Source organism: Hypanus sabinus, unplaced genomic scaffold (genome assembly GCF_030144855.1).
Source record: "Hypanus sabinus isolate sHypSab1 unplaced genomic scaffold, sHypSab1.hap1 scaffold_343, whole genome shotgun sequence".
Taxonomy (NCBI): domain Eukaryota; kingdom Metazoa; phylum Chordata; class Chondrichthyes; order Myliobatiformes; family Dasyatidae; genus Hypanus; species Hypanus sabinus.
Window position 1 is genome coordinate 149,093 of NW_026781246.1, and position 26,029 is coordinate 175,121.

At 52.6% G+C, this 26,029-nt stretch overlaps 1 protein-coding gene across 9 annotated transcripts in view; it reads right to left on the bottom strand.

The window, feature by feature from the left end:
• Nucleotides 1-2,081: 2,081 nt before the first annotated feature.
• LOC132388545 (NACHT, LRR and PYD domains-containing protein 12-like) overlaps nt 2,082-26,029 on the bottom strand; it is a 318,834-nt gene continuing 294,886 nt past the window's right edge. For 8 of the 9 annotated variants that reach the window (XM_059960918.1, XM_059960915.1, XM_059960912.1 and 5 more), the window contains 7 exons: nt 22,008-23,745; nt 6,708-6,794; nt 3,979-4,149; nt 3,654-3,824; nt 3,329-3,499; nt 3,006-3,173; nt 2,082-2,841 (listed from right to left, as the gene is read on the bottom strand). In XM_059960918.1, coding sequence (XP_059816901.1) covers nt 2,754-2,841; nt 3,006-3,173; nt 3,329-3,499; nt 3,654-3,824; nt 3,979-4,149; nt 6,708-6,794; nt 22,008-23,745 — 2,594 coding nt within the window. In that variant the 3' untranslated portion in view covers nt 2,082-2,753. The remainder of the gene's footprint in view (nt 2,842-3,005; nt 3,174-3,328; nt 3,500-3,653; nt 3,825-3,978; nt 4,150-6,707; nt 6,795-22,007; nt 23,746-26,029) is intronic. The other variant, XM_059960919.1, reaches the window with a different exon arrangement.

A 26,029-nucleotide genomic window follows, 5' to 3' on the forward strand; every position in this document is an offset into this window, starting at 1 on the left:
TTCGGCCGATGCTTTGCACCAACGGAGGAGTGAATAAACTCTCTGATCTCCTCCACAGGTATCAATGGGGACTTCTCTGGAGGGGTGAGGATGTCCATTGTCTCGCTGTCAAATGAATCCCCCTCCAACCCCCCACTGCAGACAGATCCCCCACCGTCCTCCTCAGGTGGTGTATAAGGTGGCTGCCCCTGTAACCTACACTGCACAGTGGGTACCTCCCCCATACCTTCCCGCTCCACCGTCGCAGCAGTCTTACCCACAGTTGCGACGATGGAGGGAAAATCCCAAGGGACTCTCTGCAGGCCATTAGTTGATGGGGTCGGCATGCAGGTTACATCACCCTCCCCAGGAGACAGGCATGAAGGGGATCCCAGGAGCTCTGGCCCAATGGATTCACCGGCAGCCTGATGCTGACTGTGAGAGAGCCTGGTTTCCTCTCCACCTGTACTACTTAATACATTTGCCTCCAGGGAGGCGCTTACTGCTAAGTCCTGGATGGAGGGCTCCAGGTCTGTTTTAGGCGTGCAAACAGACCCAGCACTAGCTTCCTGCACAACCACACCACCCACCCCAGGACTGGTGTCTACATCTGGGGATTTAGGGTTAGACACAACTCCCACCCGGATCCCCACCTCTTTCTGGGACTCCCCCTCATCTGCATTCTCTGCTCTCTTGGGGGAACAATCCCATCTCTTCTTCAAGCCGGAGGAGCATACAGGTGCGGAATTCACTGACAGCGCGGTACTCTCCGCTCCTATCGCCCCGTCCAACCGTACGCTTCCCCGAGCCTCCCTCTCCACCTCAGGGCAAATGGGCGTGAGCTCTGCGGTCTCGGGGGCCGACTTCTTCACGTGTTTCGACTTCTTCCTCGCTTTCTTGCCCCGCCCGGACTCCACCCCGTCCCTCACCTGAACCTCCCCACACGTAGCCCCAGGATCACCCGTCTGAACCAGAGGGGTAGGAGCAGACGTAGGAATAGGGGCAGGGTTAGAGACAGGGTCAGGGGCAGGAGCAGGGGTCGGCACAGGTGTTGGAGCAGGGATGGGATCAGGGGCAGAGGTAGCTGGGGCACAAGTTCCTGAAGTGGACTCCCTGGGTTTTCGGGTGCTTGGACAGTCCCTCCGAAAGTGCCCCACCTCCCCGCACGCATGGCACCGTGGGCGCTCAGAGCTCCAATACACCTGATAATCTACCCCCTCGTGCCGGAGAGTAAACAGGTCCTCAACTTCATCCTCCCTTTCCAGTTTCATGAATATCTGTCGCCGGAAAGAGATTACGGTCCGGAGGGTGCGCCTCCTGAATTTGTGCCTGATGGCAGTTATCTCTGACCGTACTTGCCCCAAGCGGGCCAATGCGGGAAGCAGGTCCTCGTTGGGGATGAAAGGCTGTACGTGACCGAGGACGATGCGTTGTGTGGGAGCTGTCACTAGCTCCATCTGTAAAAAGATGTTCTCCACCGTGATCCCTCTACTGAGGGCCCGATGCACCAACTCATCATTCCTCAGGTAAAACACCGCCTTCCCGAACTCCTTCTCAGCAGCCAAAACACCATCTCTCCCCAACAAGTCCTCCATGGCCTCCGCGCACTTTTCCAGGGTAGTTCCAGTTCGCAAAATACATTGCACCCCACGTTCAACTTTCACCGTCCGAAACAGGGCGTTGTCCGAGGCCGGAGAGGCAGCCGCCTTTGCATAACTCCCCGAAGGCCTGCGACTCCCTGTAGACTGGTCCGGCATGTTACTTGTGTGTCCGAACCGAGAATGATACGGTGGTGCTGGTTATAAAGTCTTGGAGTGAGTTGAGTAACTGGCGGGAAAAGTTTGTACTCGACGGTATCTTGCTAGCCCAATGCCAGAGATTCACTCTGTGTCTGACACCGGGGGACAGGCGGGGGTCAATTTGCCAGAAATGGGCTTTGGTGGAGATGAGATCCGGGGCTCCAAGACTCTGCTTGTCCAACCTCCCTCAGCCTGGAGCTGAGAGGCTACTGTGTCAGTGTGAGGAGCTCCGACCCACTGTTGCAGTGCACAGGGTGTGGAGGGCAACGGAAACCTCAAATAAAACTCGAGTCCGACACAAGACAGGAAGATACAGTGGTTTATTGATTTTTTATGAGATATATCAATGAAACAATGTGTGAGCTGCTAACGTGCTGGAATAAATAATCTGCTGACAGTCACACACAATTAACTGACCGGCGACAAGGGGTGACCTGTTGAATAATAACCAGTCCCGTTTCTCAGCGTCACTCTGCATCGGGGAACCGATGATTATAAAATCACACTTCAGGGCCGTGTCCGGGATCGCTGCAGATTCAGGGTCACTGCCGAGGGATTTGTCCATTTAACATCATTATATCGGCCAGGCTGCCGAATGCACCGTCCTCAGCAAAGGGGGCAAAAGGATTCTCTCCCGGGACCATCCCCCCCCCCCACCCCGGGACACCGGTGTCCCAGACTGAGCCCCGGACCCCGGGCTCTTCCTGTCCGGGTAATTCCCCGGGGTGCCACGTGGGGAGTCTCCTCCACGCACTTCCGGTGAAAGCTGCCCCGCCGGACAGCAGGCGGAAACACGTCACTGCGGGACCGCTGCGAGCGACGCACAGCGCGAGGCCCGAGCCGGTTCCGTTAAAACCGTTGGGAATCAGCCCCGGCGCGCGGCCGTTAAAGGTAAGGGCGGGAGTTAAAGGGGAGGGCGGGGAGTCGGCCAAATGTCCCCATCCCGCGGGCGGGGATGTTCACACATTCAGATGTTCACAGGATCACTCTCAGTCCGGGTCTGGGTCCCTGTAGAGATCTCAGTTCCTTCTCCCCGGTCTCACTGAACCGATTCCCCCACAGCCTGAAACAGATGGGAGAATAAAGATGAAATAAACAGATCACACAACAGTGTAAGTAACAGGGGACCGGGGTTAATGTTTCAACAACACTCACAGACAAATATCACCAGAAAACCCGCGGATCCGCTGATATTTTATCACATTGAACATTAACACAAACACTCACTCAATCAGCTCCAGACTTGGGAGGGTCAGTATGAGGCGGCGGAGAGCGGGGACAGATCGGTCTGTCAGAGAGTTGTATCCCAGGTCCAGCCACGTCAGTGATGGTTTTGTACTGAGAGTGGAGACGAGATCCTCGGCACCAGAATCTGTGAGACCGACATTGTCCAGCCTGGAGATGAGAGAGAGTGAGGGTGAAGGACACAGAGAGACAGGAGACGGTACAAATCCCCAGTGTTTATCAGTAACACAATTACTGATCACATTAATGTTCAGTGTCAGACACCCAGTGACTGTAAACACAATCTCCCACAGTCTGGTAATTACCACAGTTTCTGTATTTTACACTCCGGGTTCCTCAGAGCCGCAGACACCAGTTTCACTCCTGAATCCCGCAGTTTATTACCACTCAGGTCCAGATCCGTCAGTGATGGGTTTGTACTGAGAGCGGAGACGAGATCCTCGGCACCAGAATCTGTGAGACCGACACCGCTCAGCCTGGAGATGAGAGAGAGTGAGGGTGAAGGACACAGAGAGACAGGAGACGGTACAGATCCCCAGTGTTTATCAATAACACAATTACTGATCACATTAATGTCAGTGTCAGACACCCAGTGACTATAAACACAATCTCCCACAGTCTGGTACTTACCACAGTCTCTGTATTTTACACTCCAGGTTCCTCAGAGCCGCAGACACCAGTTTCACTCCTGAATCTCCCAGTTTATTACCACTCAGGTTCAGCTCCGTCAGTGATGGGTTTGTACTGAGAGCGGAGACGAGATCCTCGGCACCAGAATCTGTGAGACCGACATACCTCAGCCTGGAGATGAGAGGGAGTGAGGGTGAAGGAAAGAGAGAGACAGGAGATGGTACAAATCCCCAGTGTTTATCAGTAACACAATTACTGATCACATTAATGTCAGTGTCAGACACCCAGTGACTGTAAACACAATCTCCCACAGTCTAGTACTTACCACAGTCTCTGTATTTTACACTCCGGGTTCCTCAGAGCCGCGGACACCAGTTTCACTCCTGAATCCCCCAGTTCATTACCACTCAGGTCCAGATCCGTCAGTGATGGGTTTGTACTGAGAGCGGAGACGAGATCCTCGGCACCAGAATCTGTGAGACCGACATTCATCAGCCTGGAGATGAGAGAGAGTGAGGGTGAAGGACACAGAGAGACAGGAGACGGTACAAATCCCCAGTGTTTATCAGTAACACAATTACTGACTTTTTTCTTCAGCACGACTGCGCAAGTCGGCCAGTGAGAACAGCGAAAAGAGTTTAAAAGGAAGACAGATTTACAGAGCGAGCGTCAGAGGAACGGGACACAGAGTAGGAAGGTTTTGGCTCAACGGGGCTTCGGCGATAAAGGGTCGAGGCGAGGTAGGTTATCTGTTTACAATATAAACAGAGAGTATGTGTCTGAGGCTGGTTTTCTGTGCTCGGTGTCAGATGTGGGAGATCCCGGAGACTCCCAGCCTCCCGGACGGCAACATCTGCACCCGGTGTGTCGAGCTGCAGCTCCTTAGGGACCGAGTTAGGGAACTGGAGATGCAGCTCGATGACCTTCGTCTGGTCAGGGAGAGCGAGGAGGTAACAGAGAGGAGTTACAGGCAGGTGGTCACACCGGGGCCACGGGAGACTGAAGAAGTGGGTCACTGTCAGGAGAAGGGGAAGGTACTAGAGAGTACCCCTGTGGCTATTCCCCTTGACGATAAGTACCCCTGTTCAAGTACTGCTGGAGAGGGGTGGGGACAGCCCACCTGGTGGAGGCAACAGTGGCCCTGTGGCTCAGAAGGGCAGGGAAAGGAAGAGGAAGACAATAGTGAGAGGTGACTCTGTCGTTTGAGGGCCAGATAGACGACTCTGTGGACGCAGGAAAGAAACGCGGATGGTCGTTTGCCCCCCAGGTGCCAGGGTCCGGGATGTTTCAGAACGCATCCAAGATATCCTGCGGTGAGAGGGAGAACAGCCAGAGGTCGTGGTACATATTGGTACCGGTGACATAGGTAGGAAAAGGGAAGAGGTCCTGAAAACAGACGACAGGGAGTTGGGAAGGAAGTTGAGAAGCAGGACCGGCAGAGGTAGTAATCTCGGGATTACTGCCTGTGCCATGTGACAGTGAGTACAGGAACAGACCGAGGTGGAGGATGAATGCGTGGCTGAGGGATTGGAGCAGGAGGCAGGGATTCAGATTTCCGGATCACTGGGACCTCCTTTGGAGCATCTGTGACCTGCACAAAGAGGACGGGTTGCACTTGAATGCCAGGGAAACCGATATCCTGGTGGAAAGGTTTGCTGAGGCTATTGGGGAGAATTTAAACTAGAATTGCTGGGAGGGGGTGGGAACTGAAATGAAGTGAAGGCGGAAAGGGAGGTTGGCTCACAAATAGAGAAGATTTGGAGACAGCGCGAGAGGGAGCATAGGCAGGTGATAGAGAAGGGACGCTCTCAGACCGATGGTTTGAGGTGTGCCTATTTTAATGCAAGGAGTGTTGTGAACAAAGCAGATGAGCTTAGAGCGTGGATCAGTACTTGGAGATATGATGTAGTGGCCATTTCAGAGACTTGGATGGTGCAGGGACAGGAATGTTTATTTCGAGTGCCAGGCTTTAGATGTTGCAGAAAGGACAGGGAGGGAGGCCACAGAGGTGGGGACATGGCACTGTTGATCAGAGATAGTGTCACGGCTACAGAAAAGGAGGACATCATGGAGTGGTTGTCTACATTCTCTGTGGGTGGAGGTTAGGAACAGGAAGGGGTCAATAACTCTACTGGGTCTTTTGTATAGACCTCCCAACAGTAACAGGGACATCGAGGAGCAGATAGGGAGACAGATTCTGGAAAGGAGTAACAATAACAGGGTTGTTGAAGTGGGAGATTTTAATTTCCCACATATTGATTGGCATCTCCCGAGAGTGAAGGGTTTTGACGGGGTGGAGTTTGTTAGGTGTGTTCAGGAAGGTTTCCTGACACAATACGTAGATAAGCCGACAAGAGGAGAGGCTGTACTTGATCCGGTATTGGGAAATGAACCTGGCCGGGTGTCAGGTCTCTCAGTGGGAGAGCATTTTGGAGATAGTGATCACAATTCTATCTCTTTTACCATAGCGTTAGAGAGGGATAGGAACAGGCAAGCTAGGGAAACCTCTAACTGGAGGAAGGAGAACTTGAGCCGATCAGACTGGAACTTGTAAGCATAAATTGGAAACAGATGTTCTCAAGGAAAGGTACTGAAGAAATGTAGAAAATGTTCAGGGGATGTTTGCGTGGGGTTCTGAGTCGGTATGTTACAATGAGACATGGAAAGGATGGTAGGGTACAAGATCCCTGCTGCACAAAGTCTGTTGTAAATCTAGTCAAGAAGAAAAGAAGAGCTTCCAAAATGTTCAAAAACTAGGTCATGATATGAATCTGGAAGATTATAAGGCTCGTCTGTCAGCGAGTTTGATATCAGGTTCAGCCCCGTCAGTGATGGGTTTGTACTGAGAGCGGAGACGAGATCCTCGGCACCAGAATCTGTGAGACCGACATCCCACAGCCTGGAGATGAGAGAGAGTGAGGGTGAAGGACACAGAGAGACAGGAGACGGTACAAATCCCCAGTGTTTATCAGTAACACAATTACTGATCACATTAATGTTCAGTGTCAGACACCCAGTGACTGTAAACACAATCTCCCACAGTTTGGTACTTACCACAGTGTCTGTATTTTACACTCCGGGTTCCTCAGAGCCGCAGACACCAGTTTCACTCCTGAATCCCCCAGTTTATTATTGTTCAGTCTAAACACAAACAGACAAATTGATGAACATTGTGATTAAAATCGTCCGTCTGAGGGCATTTCTCTCACCCGGATATTTCAGGGAACATGAAACCCTTCAGTAATTCACTGATCGTAGATCCCATCACTGTCAATGTCCCTCACTGCCCAGCTCCAATGAATTCACCAAATGTCAGTAATTTCGTCTGTCGGTGTGACCCTGTAAACTCCACATATTCTCTCTCATTCCCTAATGGTTAGAAAAGTGTTCCTGACGTGAGACAGTTGGAAAGGGCAGGTGTGAAGGGGAGAAGTCAAACAGTGAGGAAGATTTGAGAATCGGGAAATGTCGATGGGAGATGGAGGAAGAGACATCACCTAAGGTAAAGGATGGAAAGACACAGAAGGAAGCGGATGGGTCAGAGAGATCCCAGTAGCGGAGGGGGATGAGGAAGAGAAATCCCACAGGAGGAAGGGGGATGGGTCAGAGAGATCCCACAGGAGGAAGGGGGACGGGGAAGAGAGATCCCACAGGAGGAAGGGGGACGGGGGAGGGAGATCCAACAGGAGGAAGGGGGACGTGGGAGGGAGATCCCACAGGAGGAAGGGGGCACGGGAATCAGATCCCACAGGGGGAAGGAGGACGGTAGAGAGGGATCCCACAGGAGGGAAGGGGGACGGGGGAGCGAGATCCCACGGGGGAAGGGGGACGGGGGAGTGAGATCCCACAGGAGGAAGGGGGAAGGGGGAGTGAGATCCCCCAGGAGGAAGGGGGACGGGGAAGAGAAATCCCACAGGGGGGAAGGTGGACGGGGGAGGTAGATCCCACAGGAGGAAAGGGGACGTGGGAGGCAGATCCCACAGGAGGAAGGGGGACACGGGAGTCACAGGGGGAAGGTGGACGGTAGAGAGGGATCCCACAGGGGGGAAGGGGGACGGTGTAGCGAGATCCCACAGGAGGAAGGGGGACGGGGGAGTGCAATCCCACAGGAGGAAGGGGGACGGGGGAGTGAGATCCCACAGGAGGAAGGGGGACGGGGGAGAGAAATCCCACAGGGGGGAAGGTGCACGTGGCAGAGAGATCCAACAGGTGGACGGAGGACGGGGCAGAAAGATCCCACAGGAAGAAGGTGGACGGTAGAGAGGGATCCCACAGGAGGAAGGGGGACGGTGTAGCGAGATCCCACAGGAGGAAGGGGGACACGGGAGTCAGATCCCACAGGGGGAAGGTGGACGGTAGAGAGGGATCCCACAGGGGGGAAGGGGGACGGTGTAGCGAGATCCCACAGGAGGAAGGGGGACGGGGGAGTGCGATCCCACAGGAGGAAGGGGGACGGGGGAGTGAGATCCCACAGGAGGAAGGGGGACGGGGGAGAGAAATCCCACAGGGGGGAAGGTGCACGTGGCAGAGAGATCCAACAGGTGGACGGAGGACGGGGCAGAAAGATCCCACAGGAAGAAGGTGGACGGTAGAGAGGGATCCCACAGGAGGAAGGGGGACGGTGTAGCGAGATCCCACAGGAGGAAGGGGGACGGGGGAGTGCGATCCCACAGGAGGAAGGGGGACGGGGGAGTGAGATCCCACAGGAGGAAGGGGGACGGGGGAGAGAAATCCCACAGGGGGGAAGGTGCACGTGGCAGAGAGATCCAACAGGTGGACGGAGGACGGGGCAGAAAGATCCCACAGGAAGAAGGGGGACGGTAGAGAGGGATCCCACAGGGGGAAGGGGACGGGGGAGAGAGATCCCACAGGGGGGAAGGGGGACACGGGAGGGAGATCCCACAGGGGTGAAGGGGGACACGGGAGGGAGATCCCACAGGGGTGAAGGGGGACACGGGAGGGAGATCCCACAGGGGGGAAGGTGGACGGGGGAATGAGATCCCACAGGGGGACGGTGGAGAGGGATACCACAGGGGTGAAGAGGGACGCGGGAGGGAAATTCCACAGGGGGGAAGGGGGATCCCAAAAGCGGGAAGTGAGATGGGGAAGAGTGATCCCACAGGGAGGAAGGGGGACGAGGGAGCGAGATCCCACTGGGGGAAGGGGGACGGTGGAGAGGGATCCCACAGGGGTGAAGGGGGATGGTGGAGAGGGATCCCACAGGGGTGAAGGGGGACGGGGGCGGGACATCCGACAGGAGGAAGGGGGAGGGGGATCCCACAGGGGGGAAGGTGGACAGGGGAGGGGGATCCCACATGGGGGAAGGGGGACGGGGCAGAGAGATCCCACAGGAGGTTGGGGGACGGGGACGAGAGATCCCACAGGAGAAAGGGGGACGGGGAAGAGAGATCCCACGGTAGGAAGGGGGATGTGGTAGAGAGATATCACAGGAGGAAGGGGGACAGCGGAGGGAGATCCCACAGGAGGAAGGGGGACGGGGAAGAGAGATCCCACTGTAGGAAGGGGGATGTGGCAGAGAGATATTCTAGGAGGAAGGGGGACAGGGGAGGCAGATCCCACAGGGGGGAAGGTGGACGGGGGAGAGAGATCCCACAGGGGGGAAGGGGGACGGGGGAGGGAGATCCCACAGGTGGACGGGGGAGGGGGCAGAGAGATCCCACAGGAGGAAGGGGGACGTGGGAGGGTGATCCCACAGGTGAAACGGGGACTCGGGGGTCAGATCCCACAAGGGGATGGGGGAAGGTGGAGAGGGATACGACAGAAAGAAGTGGGATGGGGGAGAGAGATCACACAGGAGGAAGGGGGGGTGGGGCAGAGAGATCCCACAGGAGAAAGGGGGTCGGGGCAGAGAGATCCCACAGGAGAAAGGGGGTCGGGGCAGAGAGATGCCACAGGAGAATGGGGGACGGGGAAGAGAGATCCCACGGTAGTAAGGGGGATGTGGCAGAGAGATATCACAGGAGGAAGGAGGACAGGGGAGGCATATCCCACAGGGGGAAGGGGGACGGGGGAGAGGGATCCCTCAGGGGTGAAGGTGGACGGGGGACGGAGAGCCCGCAGGTGGGAAGTGGGAGAGAGATCCCACAGGAGGAAGGGGGACGAGGGAGAGGGATCCCACAGGAGGAAGGGGGACGTGGGAGGGAGATCCCACAGGAGGAAGGGGGACGGTGGAGAGGGATCCCACAGGGGGGAAGGGGGACACGGGAGGGAGATCCTTCAGTGGGGAAGGGGGACGGGGATCCCGCAATGGGGAAGGGAGAAGGGGAGGGGGATCCCACAGGGGGGAAGGTGGACAGGGGAGGGGGATCCCACATGGGGGAAGGGGGACGGGGCAGAGAGATCCCACAGGAGGTTGGGGGACGGGGACGAGAGATCCCACAGGAGAAAGGGGGACGGGGAAGAGAGATCCCACGGTAGGAAGGGGGATGTGGTAGAGAGATATCACAGGAGGAAGGGGGACAGCGGAGGGAGATCCCACAGGAGGAAGGGGGACGGGGAAGAGAGATCCCACTGTAGGAAGGGGGATGTGGCAGAGAGATATTCTAGGAGGAAGGGGGACAGGGGAGGCAGATCCCACAGGGGGGAAGGTGGACGGGGGAGAGAGATCCCACAGGGGGGAAGGGGGACGGGGGAGGGAGATCCCACAGGTGGACGGGGGAGGGGGCAGAGAGATCCCACAGGAGGAAGGGGGACGTGGGAGGGTGATCCCACAGGTGAAACGGGGACTCGGGGGTCAGATCCCACAAGGGGATGGGGGAAGGTGGAGAGGGATACGACAGAAAGAAGTGGGATGGGGGAGAGAGATCACACAGGAGGAAGGGGGGGTGGGGCAGAGAGATCCCACAGGAGAAAGGGGGTCGGGGCAGAGAGATCCCACAGGAGAAAGGGGGTCGGGGCAGAGAGATGCCACAGGAGAATGGGGGACGGGGAAGAGAGATCCCACGGTAGTAAGGGGGATGTGGCAGAGAGATATCACAGGAGGAAGGAGGACAGGGGAGGCATATCCCACAGGGGGAAGGGGGACGGGGGAGAGGGATCCCTCAGGGGTGAAGGTGGACGGGGGACGGAGAGCCCGCAGGTGGGAAGTGGGAGAGAGATCCCACAGGAGGAAGGGGGACGAGGGAGAGGGATCCCACAGGAGGAAGGGGGACGTGGGAGGGAGATCCCACAGGAGGAAGTGGGACGGTGGAGAGGGATCCCACAGGGGGGAAGGGGGACACGGGAGGGAGATCCCACAGGGGGCAAGGAGGAGGGAGAACCCAGAGGGGGGAAGTGGGACGGGGGAGCAAGATCCCACAGGGGGAAGGGGGACAGTTGAGATGGATTCCACAGGGGTGATTGGGGACGGGGATCACAAAATGGGAAAGGGGGAAGGGGGAGGGATATCCCACGGTGGGAATGTGGACGGGGGAGGGGGATCCCACAGGGGGGAAGGGGGACGGGGCAGAGAGATCCCACAGGAGGAAGGGGGACGGGGCAGAGAGATCCCACAGGAGGATGGGGGACGGGGAAGAGAGATCCCACGGTAGGAAGGGGGATGTGGCAGAGAGATCCCACAGGAGGAAGGGTGACGGGGGAGAGGGTTCCCACAGGGTGTAAGGTGGACGGGGGACGGAGAGCACGCAGGTGGGAAGGGGGAGAGAGATCCCACAGGAGGAAGGGGGACGTGGGAGGGCGATCCCACAGGAGGAAGGGGGACGTGGGAGGGAGGTCCCACAGGAGGAAGGGGGACACGGGAGTCAGATCCCACACGGTGAAGGGGGACGGTGCAGAGGGATCCCACAGGGGGGAAGTGGGAGGTGGGAGGGAGAACCCACAGGGGGGAAGGGGGACACGGGGGTCAGATCCCACAGGGGGATGGGGGACGGTGGAGAGGGATCCCACAGGGGGGAAGTGGGAGGCAGGAGGGAGATCCCACAGGAGGAAGGGGAACACGGGGGTCAGATCCCACAGGGGGATGGGGGATGGGGGAGGGTGATCCCACGGGGGGAAGGTGGATGGGGGAGGGGGGATCCCTCAGGGGGGAAGGGGGAATGGGGACGGAGAGCACGCAGGTGGGAAGGGGGAGAGATCCCACAGGGGGATGGGGGACGGTGGAGAGGGATCCCACAGGGGGGAAGTGGGAGGCAGGAGGGAGATCCCACAGGAGGAAGGGGAACACGGGGGTCAGATCCCACAGGGGGATGGGGGATGGGGGAGGGTGATCCCACGGGGGGAAGGTGGATGGGGGAGGGGGGATCCCTCAGGGGGGAAGGGGGAATGGGGACGGAGAGCACGCAGGTGGGAAGGGGGAGAGATCCCACAGGGGGATGGGGGACGGTGGAGAGGGATCCCACAGGGGGGAAGGGGGAGGCGGGAGGGAGATCCCACAGGAGGAAGGGGAACACGGTCAGATCCCACAGGGGGATGGGGGACGGGGGAGGGGGGATCCCTCAGGGGGGAAGGGGAAATGGGGACGGAGAGCACGCACTTGGGAAGGGGGAGAGATCCCACAGGAGGAAGGGGGACGAGGGAGAGAGATCCCACAGGGGGGAAGGGGGACGAGGGAGAGAGATCCCACAGGGGGGAAGGTGGACGGGGGAGTGGGATCACACAGGGGTGAAGTTGATCGGGGGAGGGGGATCCCACAGGGGGACGGGGGACGGGGCAGAGAGATCCCACAGGAGGAACGGGGACGTGGGAGGGAGATCCCACAGGAGGAAGGGGGACACGGGAGTCAGATCCCACACAGTGAAGGGGGACGGTTGAGAGGGATTCCACAGGGGTGAATGGGACATGGGAGGGAGATCCCACAGGAGATAGGGGTACGGGGAAGAGAAATCCCACAGGAGGAAGTGGTATGGGGGAAAGAGATCCCGCAGGAGGAAGGGGGATGGGGAAGAGATCCCACAGGAGGAAGGGGGTGGGGAAGAGAGATACCTCAGAAGGAAGGGGGATGGGGGAGTTCCCACAGGCGGAAAGGGGATGGGGGAGAGAGATCCCACGGGAGGAAGGGGGATGGGGCAGAGAGATCCCACAGGAGGAAGGGGGATGGGGAAGAGATCCCACAGGAGGAAGGGGGTGGGGAAGAGAGATACCTCAGAAGGAAGGGGGATGGGGGAATTCCCACAGGCGGAAAGGGGATGGGGGAGAGAGATCCCACGGGAGGATGGGGCAGAGAGATCCCACAGGAGGAAGGGGGATGGGGGAGGGAGATCCGACAGGAAGAGGGGGCAAAGGAGCTGAGGACTCACAGGAGGAAGGGGTTAGGAAAGAGAGATCCCTCAGAAGGAAGGGGGATCGGGAAGAGAGATCCCACTAGAGGAAGGGGGATTGGGAACAGAGGCCCAACAGCAGGAAGCTGGATGCGGAAGAGAGATACCTCAGGATGAATGTGTATGGAAAAGACAGATCCCACAAGAGGAAGGGGGATGCGGCAGAGAGATCCCACAGGAGGAAGGGTAATGAATGGGGGAGAGAGATTCCACAGGAGGAAGGAGCATGTGGAAGTGAGATCCGACAGGAAGAGGGGGCAAAGGAACTGAGGACTCACAGGAGGAAGGGGTTAGGAAAGAGAGATCTCTCGGAAGGAAGGCGGATCGGGAAGAGAGATCCCACTAGAGGAAGGGGGATTGGGAACAGAGGCCCAACAGCAGGAAGCGGGATGCAGAAGAGAGATACCTGAGGATGAATGTGTATGGAAAAGACAGATCCCAAAGGAGGAAGGGGGATGTGGAAGAGAGATCCCACTAGAGGAAGGGGGATTGGGGAGAGAGATCCCACAGGAGGAAGGGGGATGGGAATGAGATCCCACAGGAGGAAGGGGGATGGGGAAGAGAGATACCTCAGGAGGAAGGGGGATGGGGAAGAAATATCTCACAGGAGGAATTTGATGAGGAAGTGAGATTCCACAGGAGGAAGGGGGATGCTGAGGAGAGATCCAACAGCAGAAAGGGGGAGTGGAAACAGAGAACCCAGAGAATGAATGGGGGATGGGAACGTGAGATCCCACAGGTGGTTTGCTACCCGTGCCACGTGCTGGTGAGGCTCGAAATAATGCAGCTAAATACGTGGCTGAGGGGATGGTACATGATGGAGGGGTTCATGTTTCTGGACAATTGGGCTTTTTCCAGGGGAGGTGAGACCAGTTCGAATTGGGCAGTTTGCACCTGAACTGGAGGGGAACTAACATCCTTATCGGTAGGCTAGCAAGTTCTGCTCTGGGGGTTTTAAACAAGGTTGCAGGGCGACGGGGCAGAGTTTTAGAGCAGATAGTGATGTGGAGGAGGATAATGGTCATGCGAGGACTGCCTGTTTCGACAGATATCAATGGTTTGTACGTGATAGAAATGTTCTCAGGTGCATCTATTTCAATGCAAGGAGTATTGTGTGTAAGGCAGATGAGTTTAGGGCGTGGATTGGCACATGATGATCTCGACATTATTGCTATTAGTAAGACTTGGTTTGCAGGAGGGGCAGGACTGGCAGCTTCATGTTCCGAGGTTATGTTGTTTCAGACGTGATAGAGGGGGAGGGATGAAAGGGGGAGGAGTGGCATTACTAGTCAGGGGAATCTCACAGCTGTGTGCAGACGGGACAGCCCGGAGGGCTCGTCTACAGAGGCCGTATGGGTGGAGCTGAGGAACGGGAAAGCTGTGACCACACTAATAGGGTATTATTATATACGGCCCAATCGGAGGAGCAAGTCTGTTGAGAGTTAGCACACCAATGTAAGAAACAGAAATTTGTAATCGTAGGGGATTTTAACTTCCCACATATTGACCTGGACTCCCACTCTGTGAAAGGGTTAGATGGCGTGGAGTTTGTCAAATGTGTTCAGGAAAGTTTTCTAAATCAATATATTGAGGTACCAACAAGAGAGGGTGCAGTACCTGATCTATTAGGGAATCAGACAGGTCAGGTGACAGAAGTATGTGTCAGCGAACAGTTTGGGTCCAGTGACCATAATGTCATTAGTTTCAAGATAATTATGGATAAGGATAGGACTGGTCCACCAGTTAAGGTTCTGAATTGGAGAAGGGCCAATTTTGTGGAAATGAGAGAGGATCTGGGAAGAGTGGATTGGGATAAGTTGTTTTCTGGCAGTGATGTATTCAGTAAGTGAAGTTACTGAACTGCGCTTACATCCTGAGTTTGCATGTTCCTGCCAGGATTAAAGGCAAAGTTAACAGGGATAGGGAACCTTGTTTTTCAAGGGATATTGGCGATCTGGTTAAGTACGTGTTTAGCAGGTACAGGCAACAAGGAACAAATGAGATACTTGAAGAGTATAGAGAATGTAAGGGAATACTAAAGAAGGAAATCAGGAAGGCATAAAGAAGACATGAGGTTGTGTTGGCAGATAATGTGAAGGTAAACCCGAAGGGTTTCTACAAGTATATTAAGAGTAAAAGGATAGTAAAGGACAAAATTGGTCCCCTGGAAGATCAGAGTGGTTGTCTATGTGTGGAGCATCACGAGATGGGGAAGATCTTAAACAGTGTATGCGGCTGGGCGATCTGGAAGACCTTGTGAGGAATCTGGAGCAGCAGCTGGATGACCTTCGACTCATAAGGGAGAATGAGGCTGCCATAGATGAGAGCTACAGGGAGGTAGTCACACCTAGGCTGCCGGAAGCAGGTCGTTGGGTGACAGTCCGAGGGGGGAAAGCGAAGGAGAGTAGACAGGTAGTGCAGAGCACCTCTGTAGCCATTCCCATGAATAATAAGTTTACCGTCCTGGATGCTGTTGGTGAGGACGACCGACCAGGTGTGAGCCACGGTGGCAGGGCCTCTGGCACTGAGTCTGACCCTGTGGTGTAGAAGGGTGGGACGGAGTGGAGGAGAGCTGTCGTCATTGGAGACTCTATAGTCAGGGGGGCAGACAGGAGATTTTGTGGACGTGAGAAGGAAACCCGCATGGTTTGTTGCCTCCCGGGTGCCAGGATCCGGATGTGTCTGACCGGGTACATGACATTCTGGTACGCGAGGGAAAGCAACCAGAAGTCGTGATACATGTTGGGACCAACGACATAGGCAGTAAGTGGGGTGAGGTCCTGAAGTGTGAGTTTCGGGAACTAGGCAGAAGGCTGAAGAACAGGACCTCAAGGGTGGTGTTCTCAGGATTGCTGCCGGTAATGCGTGACAGTGATGGTAAGAATTGAAGGAGATGGCAGTTGAGGAGTTGGTGCAGGGGGCAGGGTTTTAGATTTTTGGACCATTGGGATCTCTTCTGGGGAAAGTGGGACCTATACAGATTGGATGGGTTGCACCGGAACTCAAGGGGGAGCAATATCCTTGCTGGTAGGTTTGCTAGCATGGATCGGGAGGGTTTAAACTAATTTGCAAGGGGGATGGGACCCAGAGCGATAAAGTAGTGAAAGAAGTGCATGGAGTAAAGCCAGATCTGACACATAGAGTGGCTTTGAGGAAAGGGCAGCAGAATAAAGGGTATAAAGGCAGTAACGTAGAAGGGCTAAAGTGTGTGTACTTCAATGCAAGAAGCATCAGGAACAATAGACAATAGACAATAGGTGCAGAAGTAGACCATTCGGCCCCTCGAGTCTGCACCGCCATTCTGAGATCACGGCTGATCATTCACTATCAATACCTAGTCCCTGCCTTGTCCCAATATCCCTTGATTCCCCTATCCATCAGATATCTTCTTGAAAGCATCCAGAGAATTGGCCTCCACCGTCTTCCGAGGTAGTGCATTCCACACCTGCACAACTCTCTGGGAGAAGAAGCTCTTCCTCAACTCTGTTTTAAATAACTGACCTCTTATTCTCAATCCATGCCCTCTGGTACTGGACTCTCCCAACATCTGGAACATATTTCCTGCCTCAATCCTATCAAATCCTTTAATTATCTTAAACGTTTCAATCAGATCCCCTCTCAATCTCCTCAATTCCAGCGTGTACAAGCCCCATCTCTCCAATCTCTCTGCGTAAGACAGCCCTGCCATCCCAGGAATCAACCTAGTGAATCTACGCTGCACTTCCTCAATTGCCAGAATGTCCTTCCTTAAACCTGGAGACCAAAACTGTACACAATATTCCAGGTGTGGTCTCACCAGGGCCCTGTACAAATGCAAAAGGACATCCTTGCTCTTGTATTCAATTCCCCTTGTAACAAAGGCCACCATTCCATTTGCCCTCTTCACTGCCTGTTGCACTTGCTCATTCACCTTCATTGACTGGTGAACTAGGACTCCTAGGTCTCTTTGCATTTCTCCCTTACCTCAGTCTACACCGTTCAGACAATACTCTGCCCTCTTGTTCCTGCTTCCAAAGTGGATAACTTCACATTTATTAACATTGAATGACATCTGCCAAGTATCTGCCCACTCACCCAGCCTATCCAAGTCTCCCTGTATTCTCCTAACGTCCTCTTCGCATGTCACACTGCCACCCAGTTTAGTATCGTCAGCAAACTTGCTGATATAGTTTTCAATGCCCACATCTAAATCATTGACATAAATCGTAAAGAGCTGTGGTCCGAATACAGAGCCCTGTGGTACCCCACTAGTCACCTCCAGCCAGTCCGAGAAACACCCATTCACTGCTACCCTTTGATTTCTGTCTGCCAACCAGTTTTCTATCCATGTTGAAACCCTGCCCCCAATGCCATGAGCTCTGACTTTACTCACCAATCTCCTATGTGGCACCTTATCGAATGCCTTCTGAAACCCTAACAAAGGTGATGAACTGACAGCTTGGATACATACATGGAATTATGATGTAGTGGCCATTACGGAGACTTGGCTGGCACCAGGACGGGAATGGATTCTCAATATTCCTGGATATCAGTGTTTTCAAAGGGATAGAGAGGGGGGAAAAGGGGAGGACGGGTGGCATTACTGATCAGGGATACTATTACAGCTACAGAAAGGGTGGGTAATATAGCAGGATCCTCTTTTGAGTCAGTATGGGTGGAAGGCAGGAGCAGGAAGGGAGCAGTTACTCTACCGGGGGTATTCTATAGGCCCCCTGGTTCCAGCAGAGATACCGAGGAGCAGATTGGGAGGCAGATTTGTGCCAAAATAACACGGTTGTTATCATGGGTGACTTTAACCTCCCTAATATTGATTGGCACTTGATTAGTTCCAAGGGTTTAGATGGGGCAGAGTTTGTTAAGTGTGTCCAGGATGGATTCCTGTCACAGTATGTTGACAGGCCGACTAGGGGTAATGCCATACCAGATCTAGTATTAGGTAACGAACCGGGTCAGGTCACAGATCTGTCAGTGGGTGAGCATCTGGGGGACAGTGACCACCGCTCCCTGGCCTTTAGAATTATCATGGAAAGGGATAGAATCAGAGAGGGCAGGAATATTTTTAATTGGGGAAGGGGAAATTCTGAGGCTATAAGACGAGAACTTGCGGGTGTGAATTGGGATGATGTTTTTGCAGGGAAATGTACTATGGACATGTGGTCGATGTTTAAGGATCTCTTGTCGGATGTTAGGGATTAATTTGTCCCGCTGAGGAAGATAAAGAATGGTAGGGTGAAGGAACCATGGGTGACAAGTGAAGTGGAAAATCTAGTCAGGTGGAAGAAGGCAGCATACATGAGGTTTAGGAAACAAGGATCAGATGGGTCTATTGAGGAATACAGGATAGCAAGAAAGGAGCTTAAGCAGGGGCTGCGAAGAGCAAGAAGGGGGATGAGAAGTCCTTGGCGAGTAGGGTAAAGGAAAACCCCAAGGCATTCTTCAATTATGTGAGGAACAATAGGATGACAGGAGTGAAGGCAGGACCGATTGGAGATAAGAGTGGGAAGGAGTCCCTAGAGGCTGTGGAAGTGAGCGAGGTCCTCAGTGAATACTTCTGTTTGGTATTCACCACTGAGAGGGAACTTGATGACGGTGTGGACAATGTGAGTGAGGTTGATGTTCTGGAGCATGTGGATATTAAGCTAGAGGAGGTGTTGGAGTTGTTGGGATGGATAAGTCCCCGGGGCCTGTCGGAATATTCCCCTGGCTGCTCCACGAGGCAAGGGAAGAGATTGCTGAACCTCTGGCTAGGATCTTTATGTTCTTGTTGTCCACGGGAATGGTACGGGAGGATTGGAGGGAGGCAAATGCTGTCCCCTTGTTCAGAAAAGGTAGTAGGGGTAGTCCGGGTATTTATAGACCAGTGAGCCTTACATCTGTGGTGGGAAAGCTGTTGGAAAAGATTCTTAAAGATAGGATCTATGGGCATTTAGAGCATCATGGTCTGATCAGGGACAGTCAGCATGGATTTGTGAAGGGCAGATTGTGCCTAACAAGCCTGATAGAGTTCTTTCAGGAGGTGACCAGGCATATAGATGAGGGTAGTGCAGTGGATGTGATCTACAAGGAGGTTAATAAGGCATTTGACAAGGTTCCACATGGTAGGCTTATTCAGAAAGTCAGAAGGCATAGGATCCAGGGAAGTTTGACATGTGGATTCAGAATTGGCTTGCCTGCAGAAGGCAGAGGGTCGTGGTGGAGGTAGAACAATCAGATTGGAGGGTTGTGACTAGTGGCGTCCCAATAGGATCTGTTCTGGGACCTCTACTTTTTGTGATTTTTATTAACGACCTGGATGTGGGGGTAGAAGAGTGGGTTGGCAAGTTTGCAGACGACACAAAGTTTGGTGGTGTTGTAGGTAGTGTAGAGGATTGTCGACGATTACAGAGAGACATCGATAGGATGCAGAAGTGGGCTGAGAAGTGGCAGATGGAGTTCAACCCGGAGAAGTGTGAGGTGGTACACTTCGGAAGGACAAACTCCAAGGCAGAGTACAAAGTAAATGGCAGGATAGTTGGTAGTGTGGAGGAGCAGAGGGATCTGGGGGTACATGTCCACAGATCCCTGAAAGTTGCCTCACAGGTAGATAGGGTAGTTAAGAAAGCTTATGGGGTGTTAGCTTTCATAAGTCAAGGGATAGAGTTTAAGAGACGCGATGTAATGATGCAGCTCTATAAAACTCCAGTTAGGCCACACTTGGAGTACTGTGTCCAGTTCTGGTCACCTCACTATAGGAAGGATGTGGAAGCATTGGAAAGGGTACAGAGGAGATTTACCAGGATTCTGCCTGGTTTAGAGAGTATGGATTATGATCAGAGATGAAGGGAGCTCGGGCTTTACTCTTTGGAGAGAAGGAGGATGAGAGGAGACGTGATAGAGGTGCACAAGATATTAAGAGGAATAGACAGAGTGGACAGCCAGCGCCTCTTCTCCAGGGCACCACTGCTCAGTACAAGAGGACATGGCTTTAAGGTGAGGGGAGGGAAGTTCAAGGGGGATATTAGAGGAAGGTTTTTCACTCAGAGAGTGGTTGGTGCGTGGAATGCACTGCTTGAGTCAGTGGTGGAGGCAGATACGCAAGTGAAGTTTAAGAGACTACTACACAGGCATATGGAGGAATTTAAGGAGGGGGGTTATATGGCAGGCAGAGTTTGAGGTTCGGCACAACATTGTGGGCCGAAGGGCCTGTAATGTGCTGTAATTAAAATGTCCTTCACCACAAGTGCAGTGCCGGAGGATTGGAGGTTAGGTCATGTTGTTCCGTTGTTTGAAAAAGGCTCCAAAAGTACATCAGGTAATTACAGGCCAGTGAGCCTGACATCGGTATTAGGTAAATTATTGGAAGGTGTTCTGAGAGATCGGATATACAAGGAGTTGGACAACCAAGGGCTGATTAAGGATAGTCAGCATGGCTTTGTTCATGGCAGATCGTGTTTAATGAATCCTGTAGAGTTTTTCGAGGAGGTTACCAAGAATGCACATGAAGGAAAGGCTGTGGATGTTGTCTACATGAACTTTAATAAGGCTTTTGACAAGATCCCACATGGGAGGTTAGTTCAGAAGGTTCAGACAGTAGGTATCCATGGAGAGTTTGTAGATTGGATTCAAAATTGGCTGTGTGTGAGAAGACAGAGAGTGGTAGTGGATGATTGCTTCTGAGACTGGAGGCCTGTGTCTCGTGGTGTGTCTCAGGGATCTGTGCTGGGACCATTGTTGTTTGTTGTCTATATCAATGATCTAGATAATAGTGTGATAAATTGGATCAGCCAGTTTGCTGATGACACTAAGATTGGAGGCGTTGTGGACAGTGAGGAAGGCTTTCAAAGCTTGCAGAGGGATCTGGACCAACTGGCAAAATGGGCCAGAAAATGGCAGATGGAAATGAATGCAGACAAGTGTGAGGTGTTCCATTTTGTAAGGACAAATCAAGGTAGGACATAGACAGTAAAGGGTAGGGCACTGAGGAATGCGCAGGAAGAAAGGGATCTGGGAGTTCAGATACATAATTCCCTGAAAGTGGCGTCACAGGTAGACAGGGTTGTAAAGAAGGCTTTTGGCATCCCGGCATTCATAAATCAAAGTTGAGTATAGGAGTTGGAATGTTATGGTGAGGTTGTATAAGACATTGGTGAGGCCAAATTTGGAGTATTGTGTGTAGTTCTGGTCACTGAACTATAGGACCGATATCGGTAAGACTGAAAGTGTGCAGAAAAGATCTGCGAGGATGTTGCCGGCTCTTCAGGAGTTGAGTTACAAGGAAAGATTGAACAGGTTAAGACTTTAATCCTTGGAGTGCAGAAGAATGAGGGGAGATTTGATAGAAGTTTATACAATTACGAGGGGCATAGACAGGGTAGATGTGAATGGGCTTTTTCCACACGGATTAGGAGAGATAAATTACAAAAGGACTTGGCTTCAGGGTGAAAGGGGAAAGGTTTAGGGGGAACGTCCTCACTCAGATCCCTAAGAATCGAAAGGGGATTGGGATAAAAAGTCCCACAGGAGGATTCCAAGGGTAAACGATAATCCTACAAGACTAGAGGATGCAGAAATTTTTGTATGTGTGTTGGGTCTGAACAGAGACCCAGAGGAGATGCGGCCTCGCTCTCTGTGTATCTGGTAGTGAGCAGTCACACACTATCAAGGGCGGGGGAGCACAATCTCACAATGGTATTTCTTTCCTTCTCACTGGGAGAGTCTGCTGACGGTCTCTTGTCCCTCACCGGGAAGGGGGTGTGAATCTCTGACCCATCTGCTGCAGTCAGTGTCGGTCTGGGTGTCAGTAACAGTGAGAAGGAACATTGTCAATGGACGTGTCACAGGCAGCAGGAATCACGGCCATTCCTGTGATTTACTACCATTAAACCAATGGCCGTTGTTCACTGACCTGATGAAGTCTCCAACGTCCCTTCACAAGGAACTACAGAACCCTCCCGACCTTGGGGAATTACTGACCGATCCCCTGGCCATTTGTCACAATTCTTCACAATCTGATTTATCACAGTTTATCCCAAATCCATTTACATTGAAATGACACAATAGAACAGTTTCACTGTTCCGAGTGAGAGATAAATCAAGTTACCTCAACTCCTGGCACTTGTGCAGCCTGGGTCCCAGCCGGTGGATTCCTTCACACTGAATGTGGCAGTCCTGCAGGTTGAGGTGTTTTATTGTATCACAGAACCCGATGACATGAGACAGGACCGCGCAGTCAATCGGGGTCAGTGTCATTCCACGGAATGAAAGTGTTTTCACAGATCCCAGTGTTTCCTGAGCCAGTCCACGATTCTGAGACTCAAACAGGTAGTGCAATGTGTTCAGGAGGCTCCTTTTACCAGCTTCACTCTCCGTGTTTCCACTCTGTCGTTTAACCGCCTCCTTCACCCAGTCAATCACCCGGCAGGTTGTTACATGAGGAAATGGACCCAAAAACTCCACCAGGCCCCGAGCTGTCATTGGGGAGGAGAGACCAGCAAAAAAACGGAGAAATACCTCAAATAGTCCATCTCTCCTGTTGTGGGCATCAGTAAGGAATTTCAGGATTTCCTCTGGATGTATAGTTAGGAATTGTGCGACTGCAGCTACAAACTCTTGGATGGTGAGGTGTGGGAATGTGTACACCACGCTGCAGGCAGAATCCTCTCTCTCCAAAAGCTCCATCAGGAACCCGGACAGGAACTGGGAAGGCTGAAGATTGTACTTGATCAAATCTCCATCTGTAAACACAATCTTCTTCTCGGACACTCCTCTGAAGGCCATCTGACCAACCCTGAGTAACACATCACGGGGTCGCTCAATCTCACGGCCGTGGTTTTTCAGGATGTTATAAATATAGTAGGAATATAGCTGGGTAATTGTCTTCGGGACTTGCTGTGGGTCCCTGTCTCTTTTTGTGAAGAAGGGGCCCACTGCGAGAGCGAGGATCCAGCAGTAGGAGGGGTTGTAGCTCATGGTGTACAGGATCTCGTTCTCCTTCACATAATTGAAAACAGCTTCCGCCACCGTCTGATCTTCAAAATGTCTGATGAAATATTCCTTCCGTTCCTCATCACCAAATCCCAGGATTTCAGCCCGGACACTGATATTCGCCTTTTCCAATAAATGTAACGCAGTGGGGCGGGTGGTCACCAGCACTGAACACCCCGGGAGCAGCTTGCCCTGGATTAAACTGTACACAATGTCAGACACTTCACACCACCACTCGGGATCTGGGCACTGGTGCTTTGGTTCTGTGTCTCTCCGACTGTCCGCAAAATCGATTTTGTGTTTGAATTCGTCCAAACCATCAAATATAAACAGCAGTCCCTCTGGGTTCTTCCAGACTTCTCTCAGGAACTTCCCAAAGTAAGGATACTGATCCAGAATCAGTTCCCTCAGGTTTATTCTGCAATTAATGGTGTTTAAATCTCGGAATTTGAAACTGAAGACAAACTGGAACTGTTGGTATATTTTCCCCATGGCCCAGTCATAAACAATCTTTTGTACCATCGTTGTTTTCCCGATCCCCGGGACTCCGGCCACTGCTGCTGAGCTCCCAGATTTGGATTTACTCCGGGAAAAGCTGCTCTGGAATAACTGATCAGTACAGATTTTTTCCAGCTGTCTGCGGAGTTGTTTCACTCTATAATCCTCATGGTCTCTGCCTCTTGCCAGCAGCTCATGTTCCACCAGTGTCCGATCTCGAACAGTAGAAATGACCGTGAGCTCAGCGTATCGATCAGCCAGTTGGAAAACCTTCACCTTCTCCGTCATCAGGATCGTGTTCACTCTCAGTGTTTCAGTTCGTGTCCGCAGAGTCTCCTTGTGTTTCTGTTGAACATCTTCCATGGGAACAGAGAACATATTCAAAACGTTAAATGGCTCATCTGACAAAGACCTTTATAACGGTATTTCAGCATTCAGTGTTTGAGATTACATGAATCAATTCACTGCTTCCATGGATATTAGGACAGAAAGTTAAATTCTGTTCACAGACACGGAACTGACAGCAATGGATGTCCCTGAAAATGTCCAATCCTCATGTTCTGGTTCTAGTTATTTGTGAAGGTGAACATTCCCCTGATTGCACTTTCTCAGGAAGCTTAAACAAGCATCACTTCCCACTAACATCTTAACTACATTCTACAGAGGCGTGGTTGAGAGTGTGCTGACCTTTTGCATCACAACCTGGTACTCCAGCTGCAGTGCTGCCGACAAAAAAGCCTTGCAGGGGGTGGTTAGGGGAGCAGAGAAGGTTATTGGGGTCTCCCACCTTCTTCCAAGACCTCTTTCAACGTTGATGGCTCCAGAAGATACGGTACATCATTAACAACCCCTCACACCCTCTCCATGAACTGTTTGTTCTTCTGCCATCAGGTAAACATTACAGGAGCATCAAAACTAAAACCACAAGGCTACTAAACAGCTTCCTCCCACCGGCAGTCAGACTGCTAAATAGCTGCTCTATCTGACTCTGCTTTGGACACTTTTAACTTGCATCGGACACTTATAACTTGATTTAAAGCAACATGTGGCTGTTGTGTTTTATTATTTATTGTTGTGTTTATTATTTAGTGTTGCGTTTGTTATGTTATGATTGCACTGCTCCTGGGAAACGCTGTCTCATTCTGCCCTGCAGAGCTGATGTACGGTTGGAACGACAATAATATTTTTGAATCTTGAATATCCTATTGCAATCCTGACTGCACCTCCCGTTATAACAACATTTCACTATACTTAAAGCATTGTTTGCCTCATGAACAGACGATGTTAATCTGGTGTGGAACTATGGAGAGCAGGACACTGTGCATTTTGGCCAATCTGCACACTGGGGAGTCACAGGTGTCCACTGCTCTTGCATCAAAACAGGACCAGAATACGCGGGAAATACTCAAGTCGGGCAGCGTCTGGGGGAGAATCACAGTGAAGTTGCGGATCGATAACCCACCAGAATGACAGGAATGAAAAAGGGTAGTTTTCAATCGCAGTGATGGAGGATTGGTGGAAAGATGGAATCTGTGTTAATGGAAGAAGCCACAAGGGTCTGTCTCAGTGAAGTACATTGTGTCTGTGTGAGAGGGTGGTGAAGTCTTGGCAACTGATACTCATCAGTCTTGCTGTGGGGGTGTGGTTTCTGTCTTAGGAGGCCTCCGTCTGTCAGAGTCGACCATGGATGTCCTGTTCCTGCAAGCCGGGACACTCCGATATGGAGAGGAAGCTTCTGCCGATGTAGCAAGCTCCCTCTCTCCATGCATCTGATGTGCACAAAGAAACGACATAGACTGACACAGCTTGGCACCAGAGGTGTCGCAGGAGATGCCAGTCTGCGTTGAACACCATTTAACACTGACTCAGGGACTCCAGCTCCAGGCTTTCCCACTGGGTTTACTCCCAAACTCTTCCCCAGGAGGGGTTACAGTTACAAGGCAGTGGAGTTTTGAGAGTAGAGTTTTCCTACTCCTGGGGAGCGAACAATCACGGCCAATGAGCTCCATCTGCCCAAAGCGACTGGTTGTAAGGCACCAGTAACCCACCTCTGCCCCTTCTCCTGTCAGAAGAAACACTTCCACCGGGATTAGTGGCTAAACCGCACGTGAAGGCCAGGAGCTGGACAGAGGCTACTCGCCACTGGGAGCATTTAATAGGTCGTGGCAGCTCATCCGCACTGTCACCCCCCCCCACCCCCCGGTTATAACAATCTTAAGCAACCGAGGGGCGATGTATTATTGACATTGAATCGGTAAATTGGTTTATTATTGTGACATGCACCACTGTAAATTGGAAAACTTTTCTGCATGCGATCCAAATAGATCGTTACATCACATCGGTGCAATGAGGTTGTACAAGGAAAAATGGAACAGAATAGTTCAGGGAAACAGTGTTTCAGTTCCCCAGAAAATGCAGTGCAGGCAGAGGATAAGGTAGAAGGCCAAAGGATCATTGGGAGGTCAGCGTTGAGTTTTTTTGGAACTATGTTCCTAAAGTTTAGAATTCAACACCTTAAAGTACAGCACTGTGCAGATGTCTCCTGTGCCTATTCTCTTGTTTATTATTTATTGTAATGCCTGCACTGTTTTGTGCACTGTATCAGTCCTGGGTAGGTCTGTAGTCTAGTACTGTGTCATG